A 22,701-nucleotide genomic window follows, 5' to 3' on the forward strand; every position below is an offset into this window, starting at 1 on the left:
GAACAAGATTTTCATTCTCGCATTATGAAAAGTCTTTTCATTTTTCTTTTAAACAAGTTTTTCTTGTTCAGTATTTTACAAAATTAAACAGTAAAACTAGAACAACCCTATGTTGTTTATATAACTTTCTATACTGAAAAGAAAAAATTCTAGAAAACATATGCACAACATTACCATGCCGTCCGATCGTTACTGCAACGCCAAATATGCATATTGCATGCCATCCGTTTTTATCCGTCGCATGGGAAGCTACCACCGTAAAGTCGTGATTTAATGATGTGGTTATTATCTGACGATCATTAACAGCATTTCTGCATTCCACGCGCCAGGCACGGAAAGGCATGGCGATTTGAAGCCATATTTTACGATAGACTGGCTTCCCGTGCCCGGTATCCCGAAGGGTAGCGGAAATGGGAATGCGATTTGGTTGATGCGGTTGAAAAGATCCAAAAGAATCCAGTTTGAAGCCGGAAAAAGAAACATAAAAATGCAATCGACTTGGGGGATGGGATTATAATGGGGTTTTAAAGTGACGTGCGCTTTATCACATGCCAAACATATTTCTACCAATCGAATGGTAGTAAAAATGTGATTAAAACCGGTATCAAATTTGCAAATATAGTTTGCTGAGACGAAATTTATTTTAAAATTAGTTATATTGCGTAGCAAAAATGATTAGCTAATAGCTAAACGAATCGTGAGTGGAACGTACCCAAACCCGAATCAGCGAAAATAAAATAAAATAATCCTACTCGACCTTTACAGTGCAATTGAATGCTTTGAATAAATTTCCATTTTTCCCATCCCGGATCGATGGTCTCGTCCACAATGTATCCCCATTAACAGCGAAAAGCGATGTAAAATAAGGCAATCCCATTCGGAAACCCATCCTCAGTCCCCCCCCCCCCTCCCTTTTCGCCTCCTTTCTTCCTCAACGAGCAGCCGGGACCGCAAAAGCCACCACAGCGAGCGTTTTGCTCGGCAACGTGTCTGGTGAGTTTTCTTCCCCCAGTGGTAGGCCTTGTTTGCGTGCGTTTCTTCTCCGCGCTGGGGAAAGGCGGGCGGGAGTGAAGAAGTTCTCTCCGGCCAGTACGCACACCAGCGTAGCATCACCCTCCCACAGTTGGGGGTGGTTTGTGCGAAGCGCTTGCAGAATCAACTGATAACGGGCAACGGGCAACGAACCTACAAATACCAGCGAAGGAAACGGCAAACCGAACGCACACAGTCGAGTACGTTTCCAGCGAGCAGCATGTGCAAAATCAGGCGCATCTTTCTCCTCGTCGGGATGATGGGGCCCGCTTACTAACATCGGCGAACGAGTGTGCACGCAGCACACCAGGACATGATTACATCCTGGTGAGAACCTGATGACGCCGGAGAGGACCGCCGGAGCGAGCCTGTCCTTTCTTTTGCGCGAGAGTCCTCCAACACCGAAACCTGGAGCTTGGGAACGAATGGGGGGGAAGGGGAGCGAAAACTGGAAACGTTTTTGAAATCCATGCAATCAGGAGGAAAAGAAAATGGCTCGCAGGGGAGGCGACGTTCGGGTCGACAGCTGAACAAATCCCTGTGCGAACGTGCGCTCCGAGAGTGCAACCGTCCGGAGAAACGACCTACGTGGGCGGGTCATAAAATGGATAAAATCTACACTTGAACTATGATTGCTTACATTTTTTACGCTTCCACTGGAGGAGGTGCGCCAGGGGAGCAAGCTGCTGGGAGGTGCAGTGGAATAAAAATTGAAATTGCTCGCAAAGAAACGCTTCACCTGTACGGCGAAGCAAGGGTCGGTGTAACGACGGTTGCCTACCTTGCAGGCGCAAGCAAGCTTTTAAACCTCGGAAATCTCCGCTCCTTATCGCTGCCTCGGAGCTGCCGAACGACCGGTCTGATGAGCGCGGTCTACAGGTAGTCTGTGCCTGGGGCACTCTCGCACACGTACATTCACACACACACATACACACACACACTCAACGAATCTCGCCCAGCGCGCACACACACACTCAAGTGTCTATTTATAGATAGCTAAGCGAGTACGGGAGGACCTTCGGTGCATCCTTGAACGTAGGTTCACACTACAGAGAGGGTAGACCATCTTGGTATGGTTCGCGTCTTCGACATCGGTTGGCACACAATTGCGCGCTGGCGGGAAAGAAATCCACGCGCGTGAGACGGTGCGAGGTCAAATCATATCATCTAACTAGGGCTTCCGCTTCGTGTGGCTTGTGCTTGGCGAAGCGTTCGCTAACTTACACGGTGGCTTATCGGTGGCCTCTTGATGATGTTGACGGTTGGGTTTGGGAGGACTAGCATGCCGTGGTCGTCATTACCGTTGCCAGACCGTTGCGTCCCCCACACACGACGACGTCGACGACGACGGCTGTCATTTAGGGTTAGCTGATATCGTTTCAGTAGTTGTACGTGCGGAGTTTACTCATCACACCTGCCTTCAGCACCTAGCACCGTTGAGCGCACCTTTTTTTTAACGGCCTGTCACACCGAGCACTCGGATCAGATCGGATTAGGTGGTAGCAAAAGACTGAAGAAAACAGCCCTTTTTCCGCGATAACGACACGTCTCGATGGTATTGAACACCCCGAAAAAAAAACCGTTGACCGCACACTGGCGAAGGGTTGCCTGCTCGCTATTCGAGATATCCAGTGTGCTTTAAACTTCCTACCAAAGAACGTTGATGATTTTGAGATGAGCGCTCAAGAACACTTCTTTCGTCCTTTCGTATTCTACGAGGATTCACTTTAGGTACGCTATAACCGTTTCCTTTCGTTAAATTACTTCTCTCATCATCGTTGAGAAAACGAAGCTTCCATCACGTTTCGACGTTACTTTCCGCACCTCACACACACTTCCACTTAGGTACTTATTTCCCAACAGTTTTTAAATATTATTTGCTGGAAAGAAATATCACATACATTTTATAAACTCGATAAAGTATATCAATCTCAAACCCACAGACATACGAATTTTCACTTAACAACTCATTCCCCCCATCTTCGCTAGAATTGATTTCCTGCAGGCTTTACAGAAATAATAATAACTGTTTAAAATAACAACCAATAGAAAAGAATCCCATCGGAAAGGATCTTCACTACCTTCTACCTTCGTTCGAGGTTCGTTTAATTTGTGTGTGTGTGTCTGTTTATGCGTGTTTTCTGTGGGTGGTGGGTACTTCGGAATTCGTGGACTGATGTCGAGTTGCCCGTGGGGAGTTGGTGTGCGTAGGCGTTAGAGATTGTGCAAATAGCGAGCTGTTGGATGGTGATGAAAATTAAATTTGCTCGCTATCGGAGCATCTAGCGGGGAAATAACGCTGGGAGATGCAAATTGGCCTAGCACACAGTGTAACACCTTACAAGTAATGTTGTGTGACGATCCTGTCGAGCAAACGGTCGTTGTTAGGTGTAGAGTACCCGGTTGACAAAAATTCAAATTTTTTGCAGCTGTCATGTAGTACCAGCAAGTTTTTCCATGGCAGATTGCTGGGACTCTTGCTGGAACTACATAGTACCAGCAACAATGTCAATTTCTGTCAACCGGGTAGGGATCAACTGCTTTATTCGCGCCTGCAAGTTAGGCAAGCTGACATTACATCAACGTGAAGTCGTCCGCTGTTGCTGACAGCTCTCGGAAGCAGGATTAAAACTTTTGCTACCACATAACGCACCATTATGCTGCCCCACCGTTGGCCCTAGCCTCTAACTGCGGCCCGGATGACGCACACCTGCCTGAAACATGACACTTTGGGGGGATCTTTGGGAACTTTCCGTGCACCTTGGCGAGCACTTTACGCTTCACCGATCTTAATGCCTCTCGCCCAGGGAGATTAAAGAGGGTTTCTTTCGCATGTAAAACCTCTCCACTGGCGGCTCAAACGCGATAACGGCTGTACTCTCCTTCCATACACCTAGACAGCTGGATGGTTTGCAGCCATCGAGTCTTTTACTAGCACCGTTTCGCGCCACGCCTGTTGTTTTCTTGGAAAATATGGGCTCCCAAGGATAGGCACAATTGCACCGTGCAACAGTTTTTTTTCCCCTTTTGCGGAACCCTAAGGTGTGGGTGACGTCTTCTCGGGGCTTTCTTTCACGTACTTTCACTTTTAAAATTGATACCAAACGAACGACTGCTGGAGGCGACCTGGGCAAAGACCTTTTCTGTTTGAAAAAGCGCCTACCCATGCCCACGTCACAACGCCTACCTCACACGCCTGCGAGCTGAAGAAGCGAATCGTGTCGCGATTGAAAACATGCAAACGGGCTAGCAGCGGACCAGCCAGCGTCGAGCCTGAAACTGAGCCCATCCGTTCAGCAGACCAGCGTACGGACCACCACTTGATGGAGCTTGGGAAATTGGAAAAACAGCGAGCGAATGGAGAACGCGAGAGAAAGAGCGACACCCGCAAGGCTTTCCTCATCCAGTTGCAGTAGAAATTCTCTGAGCTGAAGGATCGGGACTCGTGGGGAAAACCTGTTTGCGAATCGTGGCTTCAACAAAGGTAACGTCGTGTTTTCCACGTGATAAGAGTCGCCGAAAGGTGGCAAATACTCACACACTGGTACCTAGAGGACGACAGAGAGTGTGGAAAATTGTTAGAGAAAATGAGAGAGTGGATGAGAGAGGATTTTCCGTCGTTTATCTTTGTGTTTTCCATCAATCTTTCCACCTGGCTCAGAAGGGAGAAAGCGTTATCATCGCCGCGTTAGGTGAACCATTTATCGTATAAAGCTCCTCGTGCTCACCAATACCAACACACACACACACCCACACCTTGGAGCGGAAGGGTTGGGGGAGATGTTGTAAAAGTTTGAATGAAAGTGGGCGATGATGTTTTGATTGTCAGCATCCCCACACGTTCGGATTCGGTTGTTTGCCGCGAGGATGTGGAAAACTGTTTGAACGCGAGGTGAGCAAAACGGGAGCACGTGAGACGGAATCATTACTTTTCTCATCGACCATTTTCTCACCGGTAGATTTCGGGTTCGGGGTGAATGGATTCAAAAGGAGGCGGATGATGGACGGCGGCGTCGGGATCCGGGAGGTTATTGTTAAGCTCCGAGAAAGGTGAGTTATTTATTAAGTTATTTTTTCTTCTGCTGAATCGCCATTCCGTTGATGGCAGGTCGGGTTCGCAATTATACAGTTTTCTTTTCTACGGGCGAAGAAATGGGAAAGAAAAGCACCGTTTTTTCTCGCTTCCTTTTCCTCCGGAGGTTTCGCCGGCTCGACTTCCGGTGAACGGATTGACAATTTGCTAAATTGGAGATTGTATTGCACGGCGATTCGAACGATCCCTTTGGGAGGCGCTTGCCGCAGGATCACATTTCCTTTCTGGCGGAATGGGAAAATGTGCTTCGGTTTTCAAGGGTTGTTTTGCTGCCTTTCTTACGTCACTAGACGGGAAGACCAAGTGGTGGCCCTTTATGCTTTCCCGAGTGGATGGTTAGTGTCTCCCGAGGGTCGCGTATGTCGAGCGTATGCGTTTGATTAATGATGTTAGCACTTGCAGTTGGCTGACTGCTGGCAGCCGGAGAAATATCAGCAAATTGCGCGGGATGGACAGGACGTGCTTTCAAAGGGAGTTTCTTTTTTTGAATGTTTTTTATGCATGCATTATTTTTATTGAATTAACTTTATGGATACATGTAATGGTTCGAGACGGTTTACATTTACTTTTATTTATATTTATATTACTCTTGGAATATTTTGCTTAAGGTTATGATATTATGAAAAGGACTATCTTTAACAAGAATCTTGAATAAAACTGCTTGCAGCGAGCAATTCAAGGTGACTATGGGATCATCATTATATTCGTCCATGAAACTCGTCTAAAGCGCTCCACGTGATGTCTGCAAGAAAACTTTTTGAAACGCATGTTCAGCACACGATTCACGATCTCGTCTGGTCAAACTCATTAACAAATCTCAGCGCCACACTGTCACAGTTCAACATGATCGTTAATTTTATTTCTACATTAAACCAAGCCGTAAAAAAGTAGCGAAAAGTCAAAACAAGATTCATATGAAAAGGCGGCGACGGGGGGGAAATGGCCGCAATTTAACGTTCCACAATATCGTTCTTCAGCGCAAGCGAAAACCGTGCGTTCGGCCAAACTCAGCATAGCGCTTGGAAAAGTTAAACCCACCGTGTTCCGGTTTTTCCTACTTAGCGATGGGGTAATGAAAAATTTACACCAAATGTAGCACAATCAGCAGTAGTGAACATTCGGAGCCGTAAAATAATCGTTACAATTTACTGCACGGTGGGTGTAGTCTTGTTCTGCCCCTCTGCCGCACAAAGTTTTCCGGCGCGTTCGGCGTTTTCCACCGAAGCGGGCGCTGGGAGCAGGTGGAGTGGTTGCTTTGAAGGGCAATTTTCTTCCGACGGGGCATTTTCGCTCCGGTTTTGGATTTTTCTTTTTCGGGTATGGGAGAATGAGCACATCCCCCTGGTTTTCGTAGAACCACACTGTTTTTCGTGCTTGGCATTTTCTTCTTCTCCGAAATGGCGAAATACGTCTTCCATATGACTACACATCTGAAGACCTGACGCAAGGCGAAAGCACAGTGCGGTGAAAATTCATTCGTGTCGTTCGTTCAATGGAATGTGTGGGGCGAAAACTAAAGGCACCAAGAACAAAATGAACCGGAACTAGCAAAAAAAAAAGAACCCCGGAGTGACATTGAATGGCCAAGAATGGATTTCCGATTGGCAGCAGCGGGCGGACGGAATGCTCCATGACCAATGATGACTATGAATGAATTGAAAAATGAAAGAAAAAGCAGTTTTACAAGATGGAAGCCAGTTTCGTTTTAGATGTTGCTTTTAAAGCGGCAATCAATAACTACATCATTTTAAAGATTTTATGAATTTGAACCATGTAGGTAAATAAATACTAAGGAATATTCAAACAGCTTTTTTTAACTAATATATAATCTCATATTAGTCACATTTTTAAATAACATTTCTTCATGTTTCTGTGTTTCACTTCACTTTGAGCTTCCATGTATTTTACCAATCCGCCAATTCGTTTCGTGTATTTGTTTGGCGCAATCATTTTTATCACTTTCAGACTGGCATAACACATCTATACACGTTCGCAGGGATCCAGCTGAAGAAAAAAAGAAACATTTTCTTCTACCTGAAGATTCCATTTTCTTCTACCAAAAAAGAAACTAGAATTGTTTAAAGTAGAAAGAAAACTAAGTGAATATAAACAAATCTTGTTGTCCAAAGCATCCCCGTTGGTTTAGCAAAAAACCCTGTAAACATATGTTAAATCTTTCTCACAATTTACCTTTCAGTATTTCTTGATAATTGCCACAAAATCACTGAGGATGCCTTTTGTGCAAAATATAAATCTAGACACACTCAGCGTGCAACCGTTATGTTGAGTTTGCCTGAGTGACTATTTATAAATTCCATCGGCACAAATCCTTTGCTATGCGTTCATTGGTAACGGAGCATTGAATGGGGGTAGAAGAGCAATAGAGGCTTAGAAGTTCTTTAACAACCCAGCCAACTCCGGCCGTACGTGAAACTAGTTGGCCTAAGTGTGCACGTACTAAATGTGCCAAGAGCATGTTGCATACGCTCGCTATCTGTTATGCAAAGTAGAGCGAGTGCAGCCACTGAAGGCGTATTGGAGAGGACACATTTATTCTAAACAATATTCATCAGCACCGGCAGCAGAACTCGTCCTGGTGGAGGGGCTTGAGAAATCGCAAAAAGGATGGACGAGATTGTGTAGTTCAAGGACAGAGAAACGCTCCAGTATTGTGAATGGAGCATTGGCCAACAAGCATTCAAAATGGAGCAAGGTGTACAAACCGCAGGTCATGCGAAATGGGGCAGCTGACACTAACTCTAGCGGAACTCGTGCTCGCATGAATTGGGAAAGTAGGGCAGATGGAAAAAAACGAGTGAAACTTTGAGTTTGGATTGGAGGTAAGGGAAGGCTTGCTCCCAGTGACAAGCAGTATCAAGCGGCAGCATAATCCAGTTTGTGAAAAGAAGAAAAAAAACACCACCATAACATGTTGAATACCGGTTGGAAGGTGTAGGAAACATCGTTACTCCAAACCCGCCTATTTCCGTGAGTATCGAGACTCCGTGGGAAGAAGTGTGGTGTAGTATTCTATGGTGCACGACGAAGTGCCGTAAGAATTAGATTACGTTTCCACCGGGTCGTATACTACAGCACCCCTAACAACCCCAACAAAACCCAACCGAACCAACGTTTAAGGGTGAATTGCAAAACTGACATCATAACTCTTTCCGTAAGCCGATTTTGAGGCTTTCGGCTTTGATTTCACCAACTTGGCTGGTTGACGGGTAGCTTGGTGGGGCCACGTGCCGTCTTTGGGGGTGTAGGTCAGTAGGGGGTTCACACGGCAACAGGGCAACTGCGCCCGAGCCGGGGGTTTTGGTGAAAGGGCCTGTCATTTGCATTCAAAGTCGGTTATAATGCGGCAAATTCTGAATGCGCTCCTGTTGATGATGGTTGCTCGCAATGGTTTGAAGTCTTTGTATCAGCTTCGTTTCGAGCAGCGTGTGGAAGGTTTTAATTCCATATTGCTTGTTGCCGTTTGGATTCATCGTCTACAGAGAGCTTAACATGTTCTATGTATAATTTTACTATACTACTGGAAGCCGCTCGAATCGGGTTGTATCGATAAACTATATATTCATAATTCTAGTTTACCCTAGAAATATAACTTACGGGAAACAATTTAATGTTTTCTTTTAGGGAATCTATTTTGAAATAGAAGAAATTATCTTTTAATTTCTATTAGATATATTGATTTGGGGTATAGAAAAGTTGCTGACAAATTCAAATTAGCATCTTTGAAATCTCTTAAGGGGTTTATGATAATTAACTCGTTAGTAAAAAGAACAATAAAATGTTGTTAAATTTACCAGCGTATTAAAATTACAAACAGTAAGTTTATGGTACCAAGCCCATTGGAAAAAAAACCTCAAAATCGCATATTCCCAAAGCGTATCTAACTATTGTTGGTCATTTATTTTTTCCTCAACCCTCCAGAGGCAGGATCAGAATCATAATTCACCACTAAAGCACCATTCCAGCTAAGCCTGTACCAGCTGGAGCTAGTTCGAGAGTATTGCCACCATCATCTAACCCTCATTGGAGCTAGTTGGACGCGCAAATAAACTCTCCGTCCGGTTTCTTTACATTCGTTGGCCACTATTTTGGTTCGTCTTTTTTCTTTCTGCATCCTTCGTTTTGCAAACCATTCGCCATTATAGGTTTGGCAGATGTGAACAATTTCCTTTCGTTTTTGTTTTTCTTCTAGTCATAGGGAAGGGAGGAAAAGAAATCTCGAATTGGTTGAAAGATTTTTCCAAGAACTAGTCTCGTCGTATCGTCTCGGCGCTTTGTTGGCGGTGATAAAAAAGGGGGTGGAATTAATTTGGACAACGTGTTGCACCCATTTGCTGCTCGGTCCGCACGTAGAGCGGTGGCCATCAAGCTGCCACCAGTTGGCAGTCGATACGATTTAAGGCGGGCAATAAAAATGCTTCTTATTGGCATTTTAACCAAGTCGGTCGGTGCCCGAGGATGGCGGTGGCATTGCCGTTTTACCATATTTATTCGAGCGTAGCTGTATCTGTTGCTTTTTTATGACAAATTAGATAAGTATTTTCCCGTCGGAAACATTTTATTTCCTCGTTGATGTTGTTGGACATAGCCGTTGGATGATTCGTAAAACGCGACAAACAGGAGCATTAACGAGCATAAAAACTGCAGTTGCACATGACATTGCTAACATGAGAATGTTACTGATTGTTCGCCATTGATCCGCATGATGACCCAATTATGATAAGCTTGGAACATTTTCTTTGACTCGTCGCGAAAGACCTTATCATGAAACGTCTTGGTTGAGAAACCTACGTTTCAGTCTGATCGAAAATCCTCGCGAAGCCACACATCATGAAACTTTTTGCTTTCGTTCTAGGCTTGTCGCTCTTAACGTTAATCTGGGCTTCCGGTAAGATCCTAACACGATACGTTAAAAAGGTGAATTTAAATTTCAAATGCACGTTCTATCGGATCTACTATTATACAGCACAAAGGCTCGATGAGGGACACCGGCTTCAACGTCGGACAGTGGGTTCCGCGGCCAGGTTCATCAACTGTCTTGCCATCGGAGGGTCGCTCCAGCGAATATGTTCCTACGACCTTGACCTGCTGAATGCAATCGAACGGCAGCAAAAGAGCGGAAACCGGTCGTGCCCGGAAGGAAAAATTTTCCATCTCCAGTGCAACGTATGCAAATGCCGCCAGAACGGGGCCTTCGAGTGCAGCACGGATTTGTGTGGTGAGGATTTTTTCGACGCCACCGGACTTCCACGCTACTGGTAGAAAACGGGGAAGGCAATCAACTCGTATGGGACCGAACCGACTAAATTGCAGGGATATTAGCGTTAGTTGTAATAAAGCGGCACGCGAAAATTGTTGTGAGGATTTGCCGATCCGTTTTAGTGCCGTTTTTTGCTGTGGGCTATTACCTTAAGCGGTACAAACAACGGTGTGTGCAGTATATTGCTTCAAGCCATGACGAATAGGTGTGTAATTATATGTATTTTAGGCACTTTTAGAGCACTGGGAAAACGCCAGCGTGTTTGGCACGTGAAAGAAATTTAAGTGTTTTTCACTTAATTACACATTCAGGCAAGAAATTATAATATTTGTAAGCAATCAACCTTTACCAAATAGTCATCAATTAAAAGAGCGATGAATGGTTTACTAGTTGGTGTAATAAATATTGCTAATACATTTTTATTCTACACAAATGCTTTCAAGAGACCAGGTCATGAGGTAAAAGCAATTCAGGTTCATTGCTCGATGCGATTTTTATCTCCGAAGGAGAAACTATCCGCCCAGGACATCTTTCGCAACACTACGGATCCGTCCGTTTCGACGACCAGCGTATTTTCTGCATCGGATTTACCTAGTTTAGAGCTAGTGCCTTCGCGTAAGTGTACCTGATCGTCTATGCTGCTATCTAGTTCCAGCTTCGGTGAAATAACAGTTATTGCAGAAGTTTCATAAACCGTTTCAGCAAGATTTAATTGCAATTTCTGCGTTGATGAAGCTTTAATGCTACTCTTGCCAACCATTTCAGAAAGTTGCAGTGTCATGTTTGCGCTACCGACTCTTGCGTCCAACGTACCGTAGAAACCATCTGCAAGTAGAAAACAAAAATGAATTTAATCGACGGAACGATTAAGAGTAGGTTGATACGTACTCATAACAAAGTTGTTGCCTCCGGACGAACGAACAGTACAGTCCTTGTGGATACTTTTCAACTCCAAATCTCCGTTGGCCGTTTGGAACGAACTCTTGTTTGAGTAGCTCGCATTGACTGTAATTTTTCCTCCTTCTGTCGTAGCGCTAACCGATCCTCCTTGTAGTTTATCGAGGAAAATATTCCCTTTCCCAGCGGCCGTTGCAACAACATTCTCGGCTAGTGTGATTCCTCTACACGCAATGTTTCCCGCCGTACTGGAGAGTTTAATATTAGTGGATCGCAGGCTTTTCGTTTCGATGTTGCCCGTTCCGTTTACTTCTATTTCATCACTGTATAGGTCGATGATGGAGGTCGTTCCGTGATTACGAATGTTCAGATCGGCCTTGATCGGGACTTCGAGAAGACATTCTGTGTCGATAGATTTTGAATCACCTGTGATGGTGACGAGATTGTCGGAAACGTGCACCTTTATACCATTTGAACCATCGTCTTGTTTAACCGATGCTCGGAGTATATTAGAGTCGGGGCAGTCGAGCAAATCGTATGGAACGATTTTCAAACTGTAGGCACAGTCAACATGAATTTTTGCGTACGGATTCACCTTTTCTTGGACTGTTTTCAAGGCCGCCCAGTTGCAGCCTGATGTGAACACACTGCGTGCTCCTAGAAATTTTACTAACACTCTGCGGGATACTTTAAGGAATAACATTACGAACTGAAATTATATTTTTATCCAACTTTAGCCAAATACACCGTGTTATGAAATTCCACCGGTATCGATCGAATGGAAAATCAAAACAATCCATGTATGCTTTTGACAGTTCTCGTTTGACAGGCATCTAATTCGAACAGTATTATGCAGAATTAAGGGGCACTATGCACTTTATTTCAATAATTGAAAAAAGAGTTTTTTCGCATTATTAACCATTTGATCTGTTTTATTCGCATGTAAGGATAAGTCTGAGTATGAATTTTAGAGAAAAAAATTTCGCTTTCCATTCAAGCAGACAGTTTGTTGAGATACTTTTTACCAATGAAACATGCACTGTACAAATTATAGCCTCAAACACGATTAATGTATTTACAGCTTTCTTGCAGCTTGCAGGAATGGTATTGTTTTATAATCTATTAACTTAAAAAATTTAAGCTTTATTTTTTAAACATTCAGCCCTCGACTGTATTACCCCTGACTCCTTTATGCTGTTGCTTGAATGACATTGTCAAAACAAACCGCCGAAGCCGGTAGTTTTATAGGCGCAGCGTAGTTTTTAGTTATTTCCAATTGAATTCCAATAAAAAAACATGTTACCAGCTCGTGTTAAAGATGAACCAGTGTCCGATAGCTCGTTTATCGATGATAAACAATCACCGAGTATTGAAGAAATATTGGAAGCCATGCAGGAAGGAACAGAAGATAACCCTATGCGAAGCACTCCGATTTCAGCTGATCAAGCAATTCCCGAGCACGACGAAAACTCGTTCTACAACATAAAGAGTAATGCGCGACAAACGCTCTATATGCGAACGGGGGAAACGAAAATAGTGCTCGAACCGAAATTGGCCAGTCAGGTTACTAACGCCTCCAATATGACCTTCGATCGCGTCATGCTAAACCGAGCGGATGTATGGCACCAAGTGATGATACACCATGATGGCCAGTGCGAGAAACAAAAGATCCTGGATATGTTGTTCAACACCTTCCCGTTGTACGATTTGTTTCCGGTGGCTTACCGACGCCACGCGAATATCGACTTCTTCCTGGTTCGAATGTGCCCGCAAGCCATCGGGAAGCTGTTCGATGATGGACTCAAGCTAAAGTTCGGTCAGCTAGAGCTGGCCGTTAGCATTCGATTGGGTGCGGCCAAATTTCAAACTGGTCAAATCTTTCCCCGTTCAATGATAGCGGAGGCGGTCCAGGAGCGTTGTAAAAATGCGCAGCTGTATGGGATGGTGAACGTGCTGAATCTGGACAATTTTGCAGCTCATCCTCAGCTGGAGGAGCTGTGCATTTCCCTCAGTAATCGATCCCAGTTCGAAGTCGTTTGTTCGGCTATATCGCAATGCCTGAGCAGCACAGCTCGTATCAATAATTTGCGACTTGCCAATAATAGGATTTTCCACACCACACCTTTGTCCGCCTTGAAGAATTCTCATCTAGTATGCCTCGATGTAAGCGATAATCGTATCAAACACCCGAGTGCTCTTCGAACGCTGAGAGAAATTCCACTGTTGGAGTTGTACGTGAAAGGAAACCCGCTGACGGACGTCCCAGATTACGAAGAGACACTACGGGAATTTTTCCCCTCATTGTTGAAACTGGTAAGATTTACCACCGGTATTTTTGCGCTTTCACGACCATGAGTTTTCCATTTGTATTGTTTATTTGCAGGATGCCTTAGTGACGGTATCAACTACAATACCGGCAGATGTAAACAGTGACGATGAGGAAGAGGTCGAAATGAGCTCCCCGGGGGTCGTGCTGACCGACGCAGATTTGAATGCGGCCGCGTTTAAAAAGTACCAGATGACTCCGCACTGGCATCTGGTTACGGTGCACCACAACGGAATCTGTGGCAAACAGGAGATCTTGGATGCCCTCTTTCACCAGCTAGGCAAACTAAGCTTTTTTCCCTGCTACTACAAAACGTACTCGAAGAAGGATGAATTTCTGGTGCAGAATTGTTACGAAGCCTTGCTCTATCTGGTGCAACAACAGCTCAAGCTCCCCGTGCCCTCCGTAAATGCCGTATTGAAGCTCAGTGTGGCGATGAATGTGGCCGAAGCAGCGGATAACCATGTGCGCCCACTTCGAAAGTTGGATGATTTCGTGAACAAACGGTTCGAAGAGAACTGCCTCAACCTTTGCTCGATGCAGGAAGGGCTGAATGAGTACAAGTACGTGGACTTCAGTGCGAAGAGTCCACGAATCCTGGGCTACATATTGGAAGTTGCTGGCAAAAAGTTCTCCCATTCCTGCTTTATTTTACGGCTTCGCAACAACGACCTGCAGAACTGTGACGCGCTTGGAAATATTGGTAAACTGACAAGGCTGGTATCGTTGGATTTGCGGTTTAATTCGGTGAGTAGTTTTTTGTACTCTGTTTTCATTGGTTCATATAATAGACAAAACATATATTTTATTGATCATTATAATTTATAAAAACATGACAATAAGCAGAAATAATTTCGAAATCATGAGTTCGAATGATGATTGCTCTTTGAATGAATGCATTTTTATTTTAAGCACCTTGACTGCAAATAGCTTAGTGATGTGTATCATGACTCTAGATGCTTAAAGCAAAGATGACTGTTACCAAGGTTCTTAAATGACTGATATGAAATATTTCAATATTTGAATAACGCGTTCGAACTTGTTCCATTTTCAGCTGTCCACAATAACCGACTTGAACGGAATACCGCGGAACTTTATCGAGGAACTGTTTTTGGATCATAATCCCCTCTGTGGCACCATTTCTTCCGGTGTTGAGTATACTCGCAAGATAAGAAGATACTTCCACAACCTTAAGCGTCTCGATGGGCGCCCATTGGTTACCGATAGGGGTTTCACATTCCAGCAGAACTACATCTGCACCATGGAGGCGCACAAGTTTGCCGAAGCCTTCCTGAAGCATTACTTTTCGCTGTACGATTCGTTCCAGCGCCTCGAGCTCCAGGAGCTGTACCATCCGAAGGCTCAGTTTTCCATGACGTGCAGCTTCGATGTGGACGAGTCGGCTCAGTTGAATTCGCACCAGCAGCGTCAAGTTTCGTACATCGGCCACAGTCGTAATCTGCTCGAGTTCAAGGGCCGCCTCGATCTTTCGTTTGCAGCGCTGATTGTGGGCAATGAGCGCATTGCCTATGTGCTGACGACATTCCCTAAGACCGAGTTCGATTTCTTATCGTTTCGTATCGATGTACCAATCTTTACGCCAGAACGGGTGCTCATTATCGTACACGGGCGGTTGAAGGAAGAGTCTGAGGCGCGACTAGGCGAGAGCTGCTCGCTCGGTTTCACGCGAACATTCTACATCCAACCGTGCGGGATGGGAACGGGGCTTTTCAGCAAGGCCGTGGAATACAAAATCTGCAACGATATGCTGCATTTATGCAACCTAACATTTGAAGGTCAAAACTTTCTGGACACCCGTGCCGCCGAGGCGAAAGAAACGTCGAGCACAGCGGTATGCAGTTAACTTTAAAGGTACTTTGTAACGTTATTTTAAATATCGCACATTTTTCCCGCTTTTAGGAACTCACACCATTGGAAGGTGATGATCGTAATGATCGCGAAAACGCACTGACTATTTTCAAGCAGCTGACGCAGTTGAACCAACAATGGTGTGTCCGCTGCTTGGAAGAATCTTCCTGGAATCTCATGTTGGCGATGAACATTTTTCTGAAACTCTACGAATCTGGACACATTCCGAAGTTGGCGTTTACGGACTCCGGGTAGAGAAGAGTTACAAAATACGACCTGCATCGAAGGGCCTTTATAAAACGGCCAGGATGTCATTTAGCTTCAGAAGGAATTAAGTATTGAGCTAAGTAACTTTTCTTTTCTTTATCTTTGTTATCCATTTTTGAATTTTAATACTACAAATGAACTACATGTGATCCGGGACAGCTTGGGCTGTTTATGAAGGAGGAATAAAGAAAGTAGTCCTCTTGACCCGAACGGCTTCTTTGTTGTCGATTCTTGAGAATTCCCGCAGCCATCCGAAGCTGACATATGCATGCCAAAACAAACACAAATAATTAGCTCGAGTAGCTCGTCAGTAGAGTGGCCGCCATAATGTATTGCACTCGAAACAATGTAAAACTACCGCCGCCCAGCCCCATTCCCATTTAGGTAAACGAAACTACCCGACTGAAGTGCCGCTGAGAGTGGGTTCCGCTAAGGGCCATTATCCGCACCCCCGGTCTGCAGCTGTTGCTCTGTGTGTGACTTTGATGGCCTGGCCTCGAGTGGATCATGGCAGCATTACGCGAGTAAACCCGGTTTCCGGTGGTGCGTGTGGCTGGGAAGGGGGAAATGAGTAGAAAACGGGGGGTTGGGCTAGTTGAGTGTACACACATATACCAACACAAACATTAATAATCGAGCGGAGTTGCCACATTTGACGGGGCGAATGTGCCTATCGCGGATTCGCCATCAAGCCACCGCCGAACCAAACACACAAACTTAAAGCCAGTTGTCAGCCGTGTCATTCCACCCGGTTGGGGTTGGCGTGGGTTTGAAAATTTAATTTCCGTTTTCGAGTGCCCGATAGGAGGTTTGGTGGTAGAATGTTGACCCCCGGGAATCAGGAGTGCTCTCCCGAAACAAAACATGGACGTTGTATTTTTCCAGCTCCAATCAAAGTGTCCCATGGTCCACGGTGGGTCAGTTTCGGTTCCCTACCCTCCTCTTTTCCAAATGGTCAACATTTATGGATAGCTTTTCCGTCGGTTTCGCTCGGTCACTTTGATTGGCGGCGTTGTTTCTGCGACCGGCCGGGCCCAACCGAGCATAAAACAAATGTTTTCCCTGCGGTTATGTGATTGAATCATATCAAACGGTGAACTAGAGCAGGCCTGCACGGTGCGGACCACTGCGCACAATGTGTCGTTGCACGAGCATGCCGGTTGCTGAAAACCTTCCCCTCGGCTTCGGAAACGGAACGCAGGGTGAGAGGAGCGTAATAATAATTATCGTAAAATTGACCACTCGCATTACAATAACAGCCCCCGGGGTAGAACGCGATGCGAGTCGGTCGGTTCGGTCGCATCATACTCTCGGGCCCAAGCCGTCAATCCAATCCACCCTGGGGTCATGTATGCGCTGTCCGGTAGCATAATGACACCCGCCAGCCAACCAGCCGACCTCCCGGGAAAGCATCGACCCGGACCCGGCTGTGGGCACTGCCGGTACCATATTGTTGTCACTTCTAATCATATGCACTTTATCTTAACGACATTCGAGCGCATATCATTCTCCGGGACGCGCTAGGATTGATCGGAATCGGTCGCCGGACCGGGGTAGGATTGTTGGTTTTTCTTTTTCCGCGTCGAAATTGAGACTCTTGCCTGGTCGGTGTGGAGTGACCCACGTCAGATGCTGCCGGAGGCACCACGGTCTCGGTGGTGTGTGCGTGTGTGGGCAAGCGAATGAATCGGTGAGTGGAAAATGGGTTAGAAAAATAAACCTCCAGCGGCGGTACCAGCGTTGGTCGGTTTGAGGTTTTCGTTTGCTTCGGGCGGTGCTTTGCGGGACTGTGCCGGAGAACAACGCTGAGTGGGACGAAGAATGATAACATGACCGATAATGCATTTGTTTGTTTTTCATTCTACCTCGGCCACCATCAACAATATGGCTGTGACGGGATATGGGACGAAAGATTGTCATTTTTTAATTAATTTATATAATTGGTTGCCCACCGTGTTTTCGAAATGTTAAATCTATTTTAATGCATGTTTAACAAAGAAGACACCCCTGCATCTGCTCGTACGGTTTTTAATCAATGTTCTGTGTTTAATTTTAAATTATCAACACTGTTAGCGACACTGAAATGATTCATTTAACGACATAAGCTCCTATATTCAAGCTCGTTTGTAACAACATGTTTTCAACAAACACAACACCACTATCGTGATATATCTATCAGTTATATTTTCGAATTGGATTTATTCACTTCGCTGAAATGATGATAGGCTATCCTTTTTGATCCTTTTTTCTGTAAACCCTTCTTTCATCTCCAAGAGTTCCAAAGCTCTCGTTTTCTTGTTGTTTCCGTTCCTCTCGATTGCACTTTATTAACTTGTACGTACTTGTTTTTTGTGTGCTTTGGTATTTAGTTCATTTCGAACCATCGCACTTTTTCAAACCGAATGCTCCACCACTCCGAATGCTTTGATTTTCCACAGCATTTCCCCGCTTCGACAGTACCGGGAAATCCAAACCGAACCCGCTTGTGGGGAATGTTGCTATGTAAATACTGCAAAACACGGTGCTCTATTAGCCGAGGATAGGGTACGTGATTCATGGACTGTTCAAAGAGAGGCACTATTTTGTACTTTTTATGTACTATTTCGTTATCATCATCCGAGTTGCGACTCAGCTTCCTCTACGTTAGGGTGTTTTATCTTCTAATTTGTTTTTTCTCTCAAGGATACAGTCACGAACCGTGCGTCATTAGCTAATTGTTGGAGAAGCTTTCACCCGGGCGGGTAGCATTTCCGGGATCGAAAACAAGCCATGCAAACTCGGATTGTCGGTTATCATTTAACCGCAGGTTGGCCTAATTGCAGCGCGGCCCTGCACTTGGCACGTTCGTTAGGCACTGCGCCGAGCGACTGCTTCACCGTCTTTAGAGACTTAAAAGGATCGCTTTGTGAAGTTAATCTTTTCTCCACTTATTAGGTAGCTCCCTATGAGCCGGTTCGTCAGCCGTACGGAAGGATATTATTTCCGTTTCACCTGTTGCGCAGTTTTATTACAATTTTCACACAATCACCATCCACCGATTCCGCGTGTCAATGGCTTCCGGTGCAGCGGGTGCATTCTGCCATGTACATTCGATCATCGCACGAACAGAACTTCCAAACCACAGGAAACTCTACCTTTTGGAGCGTATGATAAACCAGCTCCTTCCAATGCCTCCTGCCAACCTGCTACCAAGCCAACGGTTGAGCATTTTCATTCCGTTCCGGCACCTTGTACCGTGTGAGTCAAGTGCCGTGAAAGGAAACGTTCAACAAGTCAGCGCTATAAGACTTTTGCGTTCTTTTTTTTTAGATTTACTCCAGCACCAAGGGTACGATATTCTTCCCTTTCGCATTCGGTCGCTAGCGAACGTTTTCGGAACGGAATCGTTTTCCCAGAATGCGTTTGATTGTTGGAATGAAGAAATCAGAATCGTTGCTGTTTAGTGTGCGCCACAGTCGTCGTCCCCGTCGTGGCTGCCATGTTTTGAGTGTGGAAAGTGGGAGTTTACTTTTCCGTTCGATTCACCGTTCCGTCGCTACACGGCGATGAAGGGCGGGAGGAATGTTTGACCTGGCATTTTTGCACTCGTCTGGAAAGTCATGTTGATGCAGCGAATGGAGAAATCCTTTACATCCAGCAAAACATCGTGGATTCGATGCTGCCGTGCTTTCGAAGAACTCCAAGAACAAAATATGACAAAGTCAGTGCTTCAGAGTGGCAAGATTACAGAGCAATGTTTGATAACCTTTACGTTGAGGGATGAGAAAGGATCGATTTTAGCTCAATATGAACATGATTAATATTAAAATTTTCGTTTCCTAATTTATAAAAATGTCCATTTAAAAATTTCTTAAAGAATAGGTGCCTTGAGAAACCCTGATTTAATGTATGATCCTATGGAAAAAAGTCGCCAGCCAGACCATTTTTCTTTTGTAACGTTCTACGTTTCGTTGTGGCTACGGATAGAAAATTTAAAAGTGACTAAAGAAACTGGAAAAATTGTTAGAAAAGCCGGGAAAACAGAGAAGCCAAATCAACATTCTTCGACTGCAACCCGGGCCAAAGTTGAACCGGGTAAGGCGACAACGGTCTCGTGAAGTGGCGAATGTTCTGAACAATGTTCACGGTAGTCCTTGCTTGATGGTTCGCATGTATTGTGTTTTCCACCATTTTTTTTTTACCGATCCCCGAGCCAGTTTCTCGATCTTTCACCGGCATGCGGAGTACTTTTTAGTGCGTAGGTTCTCGTGTTTCGAGCAGGAATGCAATTTCAAAACAAATCCCCCACACTAGCAGGGAAGAGACTAGAAACGACACATACTTGGTACTTCCGCTTGGAGCGTACATTTTGGGAGCTTGTGTGGTTGTGTCGACAAAAGAAGTGAGGACCCAACAAAAAACATTCTTCATATTAACGCGTGGGTTTCGGCAACCAGCGAACGGGAATATCTCCGTTGCGTTCTATTTTGAATTCTGCCTGTGGGAAACCCAATCGTCGGCGAGGATTTGCATGGAGCACAAATGAACAGTAAAGACGTTTTCTAATTACTTACCAGCCGAATTCCTGCCAACGGGATGGAAAGCGGGCAACAAAAAACGTTCGATACCCGTGTTCTTCCCTTTCGTGCTATCGTTCCGAAGTTGTGGGTTTTGGTTACGACAGCCGCGACGGAGAAAGGAAGTTAAGAGGAAAATGCTGTAACAGGGAAGAAAAAGCGAACTCGCCTGCAAAAACCCGAATCACATCGGGAGCAAACTTTCCCGGGAACGTTCTCGACGTAGACCGAAAAGGAGACTTAAACAAAAAGCAAGCTCATAAAAGACGGGAGAGCATATTATGTGTGTTTTTTTTTGTATACAGTTGCTAAAGTCTCATAAAAAAGTTTTCGACTGGTCAATCGTGAAGTTGTTTTTGCCTGCCTCCCCCCGAATAAAAACCGCAAATTGCAGGCTGGTGGGAAGTTGCAAGGTGGACATTTCAGATGACATTTGAAAGTAACGGTTCAAGTAAATAATTGTTTCAGCAGAGGAGATTATTCTACAGTTGCTTATGTGATGCTAGTTTTTAACGGTCGATTGTTACTGAATGCTCGTAGTTTATTGAGGAAGTTTTGCGATGTAGTGCTAATCTCCTCCTCGATTTTAAAGGTTTATGGGTATCGGTGTGGTTTGAAAGTTTGTTTCTTGACATACAATTTAGTTTTAGGTAATTTAATAAGCTAAGATGGTTTTACACACTTTAAATCGACAATCATATACTCCGTTACATATAAAAAACATTAGATCGGATAAGGTTTTCTTATAAACTTGAGCGATAAAACGTATTGATCTATTCCTTCTTCATTTAATTCGAAAGATGATGTACAAGAAAAAGTCTCAGTATAGAACAGTGCTCTTTGAATGCAGAGGATTTTTATCTACCGTATTATGGGGTTTCCTGTTCTGAGCCCACCAATTTTCCATGAAAAAACAATAGTACGCACCGAGCTGGTTTTACTAATTTCAAACTAATTTACAAGTTGTTTTTTAAGTGGAATGAAATGCAAAATAGAAAGTATACAGTTTCCAAAGAAAAAGCTCCTTTCCTTTTCTTCGCCACACTTTTGTTTCTGAAATTAAATATTTTACTCCTTGTTAGTTTTATCCCCCAACTAATGTCACCACGTTTGAAACATCTTAACTAGGTGCCCGCATGGTGCATGATCAAAAGCATGTTAATGTGCGGTTTTATTGTCACGAACGAATGTTTCCTTTTTTTGTCTTCGCGACGTTTCGTATTCTATTTTCATTCCTCAACCGCAAACAACAGACGCAAGCGCATAACCGCTAACTATGGTTTCACATTCGCAAAACGACAAATGGCAACTGCATCTCATTAAGGTTCATACCGGCTTTTCACTGGGAGATGGGCCTTCGGTGGCTTCTCCAGTTTGTCAGAAAAATTATCCAATTTATGCGGTAACGTCGCTCATTGCATTGTCTGTCTTTCCGCTTGCCCCGGCCGCGGTTCCGGTTAGTTCTTTTCCCTCCGCGTTTTTTTTTTCCGGGGCGAAAAACGGCGTACAACGTGATTACTGTTGCACGTTTTTTTCGCTCCTCGTTGCGGTTTCGAAATGTTCCTCGCCGTGGTTATCACAAGTGAACTCGGCATTTCGCAGTCATTTCTTACCCGGCAGGTCAACTTTTCGGCCGGAAAGTGAGTAAGAAACCCGAACCAGTTAAAACATTTACGATCGAGTCGAAACGGGGCAAGGCACACGGTTCGATACCCGCCTGCCCTTTCCCTATGAGGCACTGTTTCGACGGGGTCAGGCAAGAGCCTTCCACCACATTCCATTGTGTGCGCTCGGCTGTCCAAACGCTGCTGGATGAAGCATCTCTGCAGCCTCACGCTGCGGTCGGTCTGATTGCAGGTTTTGTTGCATTTATAATTTGGCGGATTTTATTGCGAACATTTCGCCCATTTCAATTTGTTCGAGTTCGTTTGAAATCACTCCTGGGGTGGGGCAGGGTGACGGATGGTGGCGGATGGGGAGGGATCGGTGGTTAAAGTATAAAGTTACAGCAGTCACAACTGTCGATTCGAACGACGCGGACGTGGGGTTTGCATCGACAATGTTGCAAACGAGAAACTCGAAACCGAGATTTGGTTTGCGCTTTTCCCATCGTTCTTTTCCGTTCGAGTTCGGCTACGGAACTGTGGTTGTCAATTGGGTTGCATTTCCCTGGCGACCCATCCGTCCTCCCCATAAGGGAAAACCCATTTCCGGCACCGATCGTCCCGCTTTCTCGCGGTGTGTAATGCTTCGCTATTTGCTTGATTTAGCAATTTGGGCAACGGGGAAAATGGTTTCGAAAGGAAACGGTAAGACGCTGCAGCTGAATGGAAAGCAATCTTTCAGTGGAATGGTTGTGCTTTTTCTCTTGTTTGTTCCATCT

General features: G+C 44.9%; 2 protein-coding genes across 3 annotated transcripts; one reads left to right on the forward strand and one right to left on the reverse strand.

Annotated features, from left to right (window-relative positions):
- Positions 1–10,802: 10,802 nt before the first annotated feature.
- Positions 10,803–12,036, reverse strand: LOC131261332 (uncharacterized). Its single transcript, XM_058263341.1, has 2 exons — positions 11,292–12,036; positions 10,803–11,228 (listed from the first exon to the last, which is right to left on the reverse strand). The coding sequence occupies exons 1-2, from the start codon at positions 12,001–12,003 to the stop codon at positions 10,879–10,881; spliced, it is 1,062 nt and encodes a 353-aa protein (XP_058119324.1). The 5' UTR covers positions 12,004–12,036; the 3' UTR covers positions 10,803–10,878.
- Positions 12,037–12,603: 567 nt separating this feature from the next.
- LOC131261331 (nuclear RNA export factor 2) lies at positions 12,604–15,966 on the forward strand. Of its 2 annotated transcripts, none has more exons than XM_058263340.1 (4): positions 12,604–13,613; positions 13,684–14,373; positions 14,681–15,485; positions 15,566–15,966. In XM_058263340.1, the coding sequence occupies exons 1-4, from the start codon at positions 12,690–12,692 to the stop codon at positions 15,748–15,750; spliced, it is 2,604 nt and encodes an 867-aa protein (XP_058119323.1). In that variant the 5' UTR covers positions 12,604–12,689; the 3' UTR covers positions 15,751–15,966. The 2 variants fall into 2 exon arrangements, with proteins under 2 accessions (XP_058119323.1, XP_058119322.1); XM_058263339.1 differs by having other exon boundaries at positions 14,681–15,478; positions 15,547–15,966.
- Positions 15,967–22,701: the final 6,735 nt, after the last annotated feature.

Source organism: Anopheles coustani, chromosome 3 (assembly GCF_943734705.1).
Source record: "Anopheles coustani chromosome 3, idAnoCousDA_361_x.2, whole genome shotgun sequence".
NCBI classification, from domain to species: domain Eukaryota; kingdom Metazoa; phylum Arthropoda; class Insecta; order Diptera; family Culicidae; genus Anopheles; species Anopheles coustani.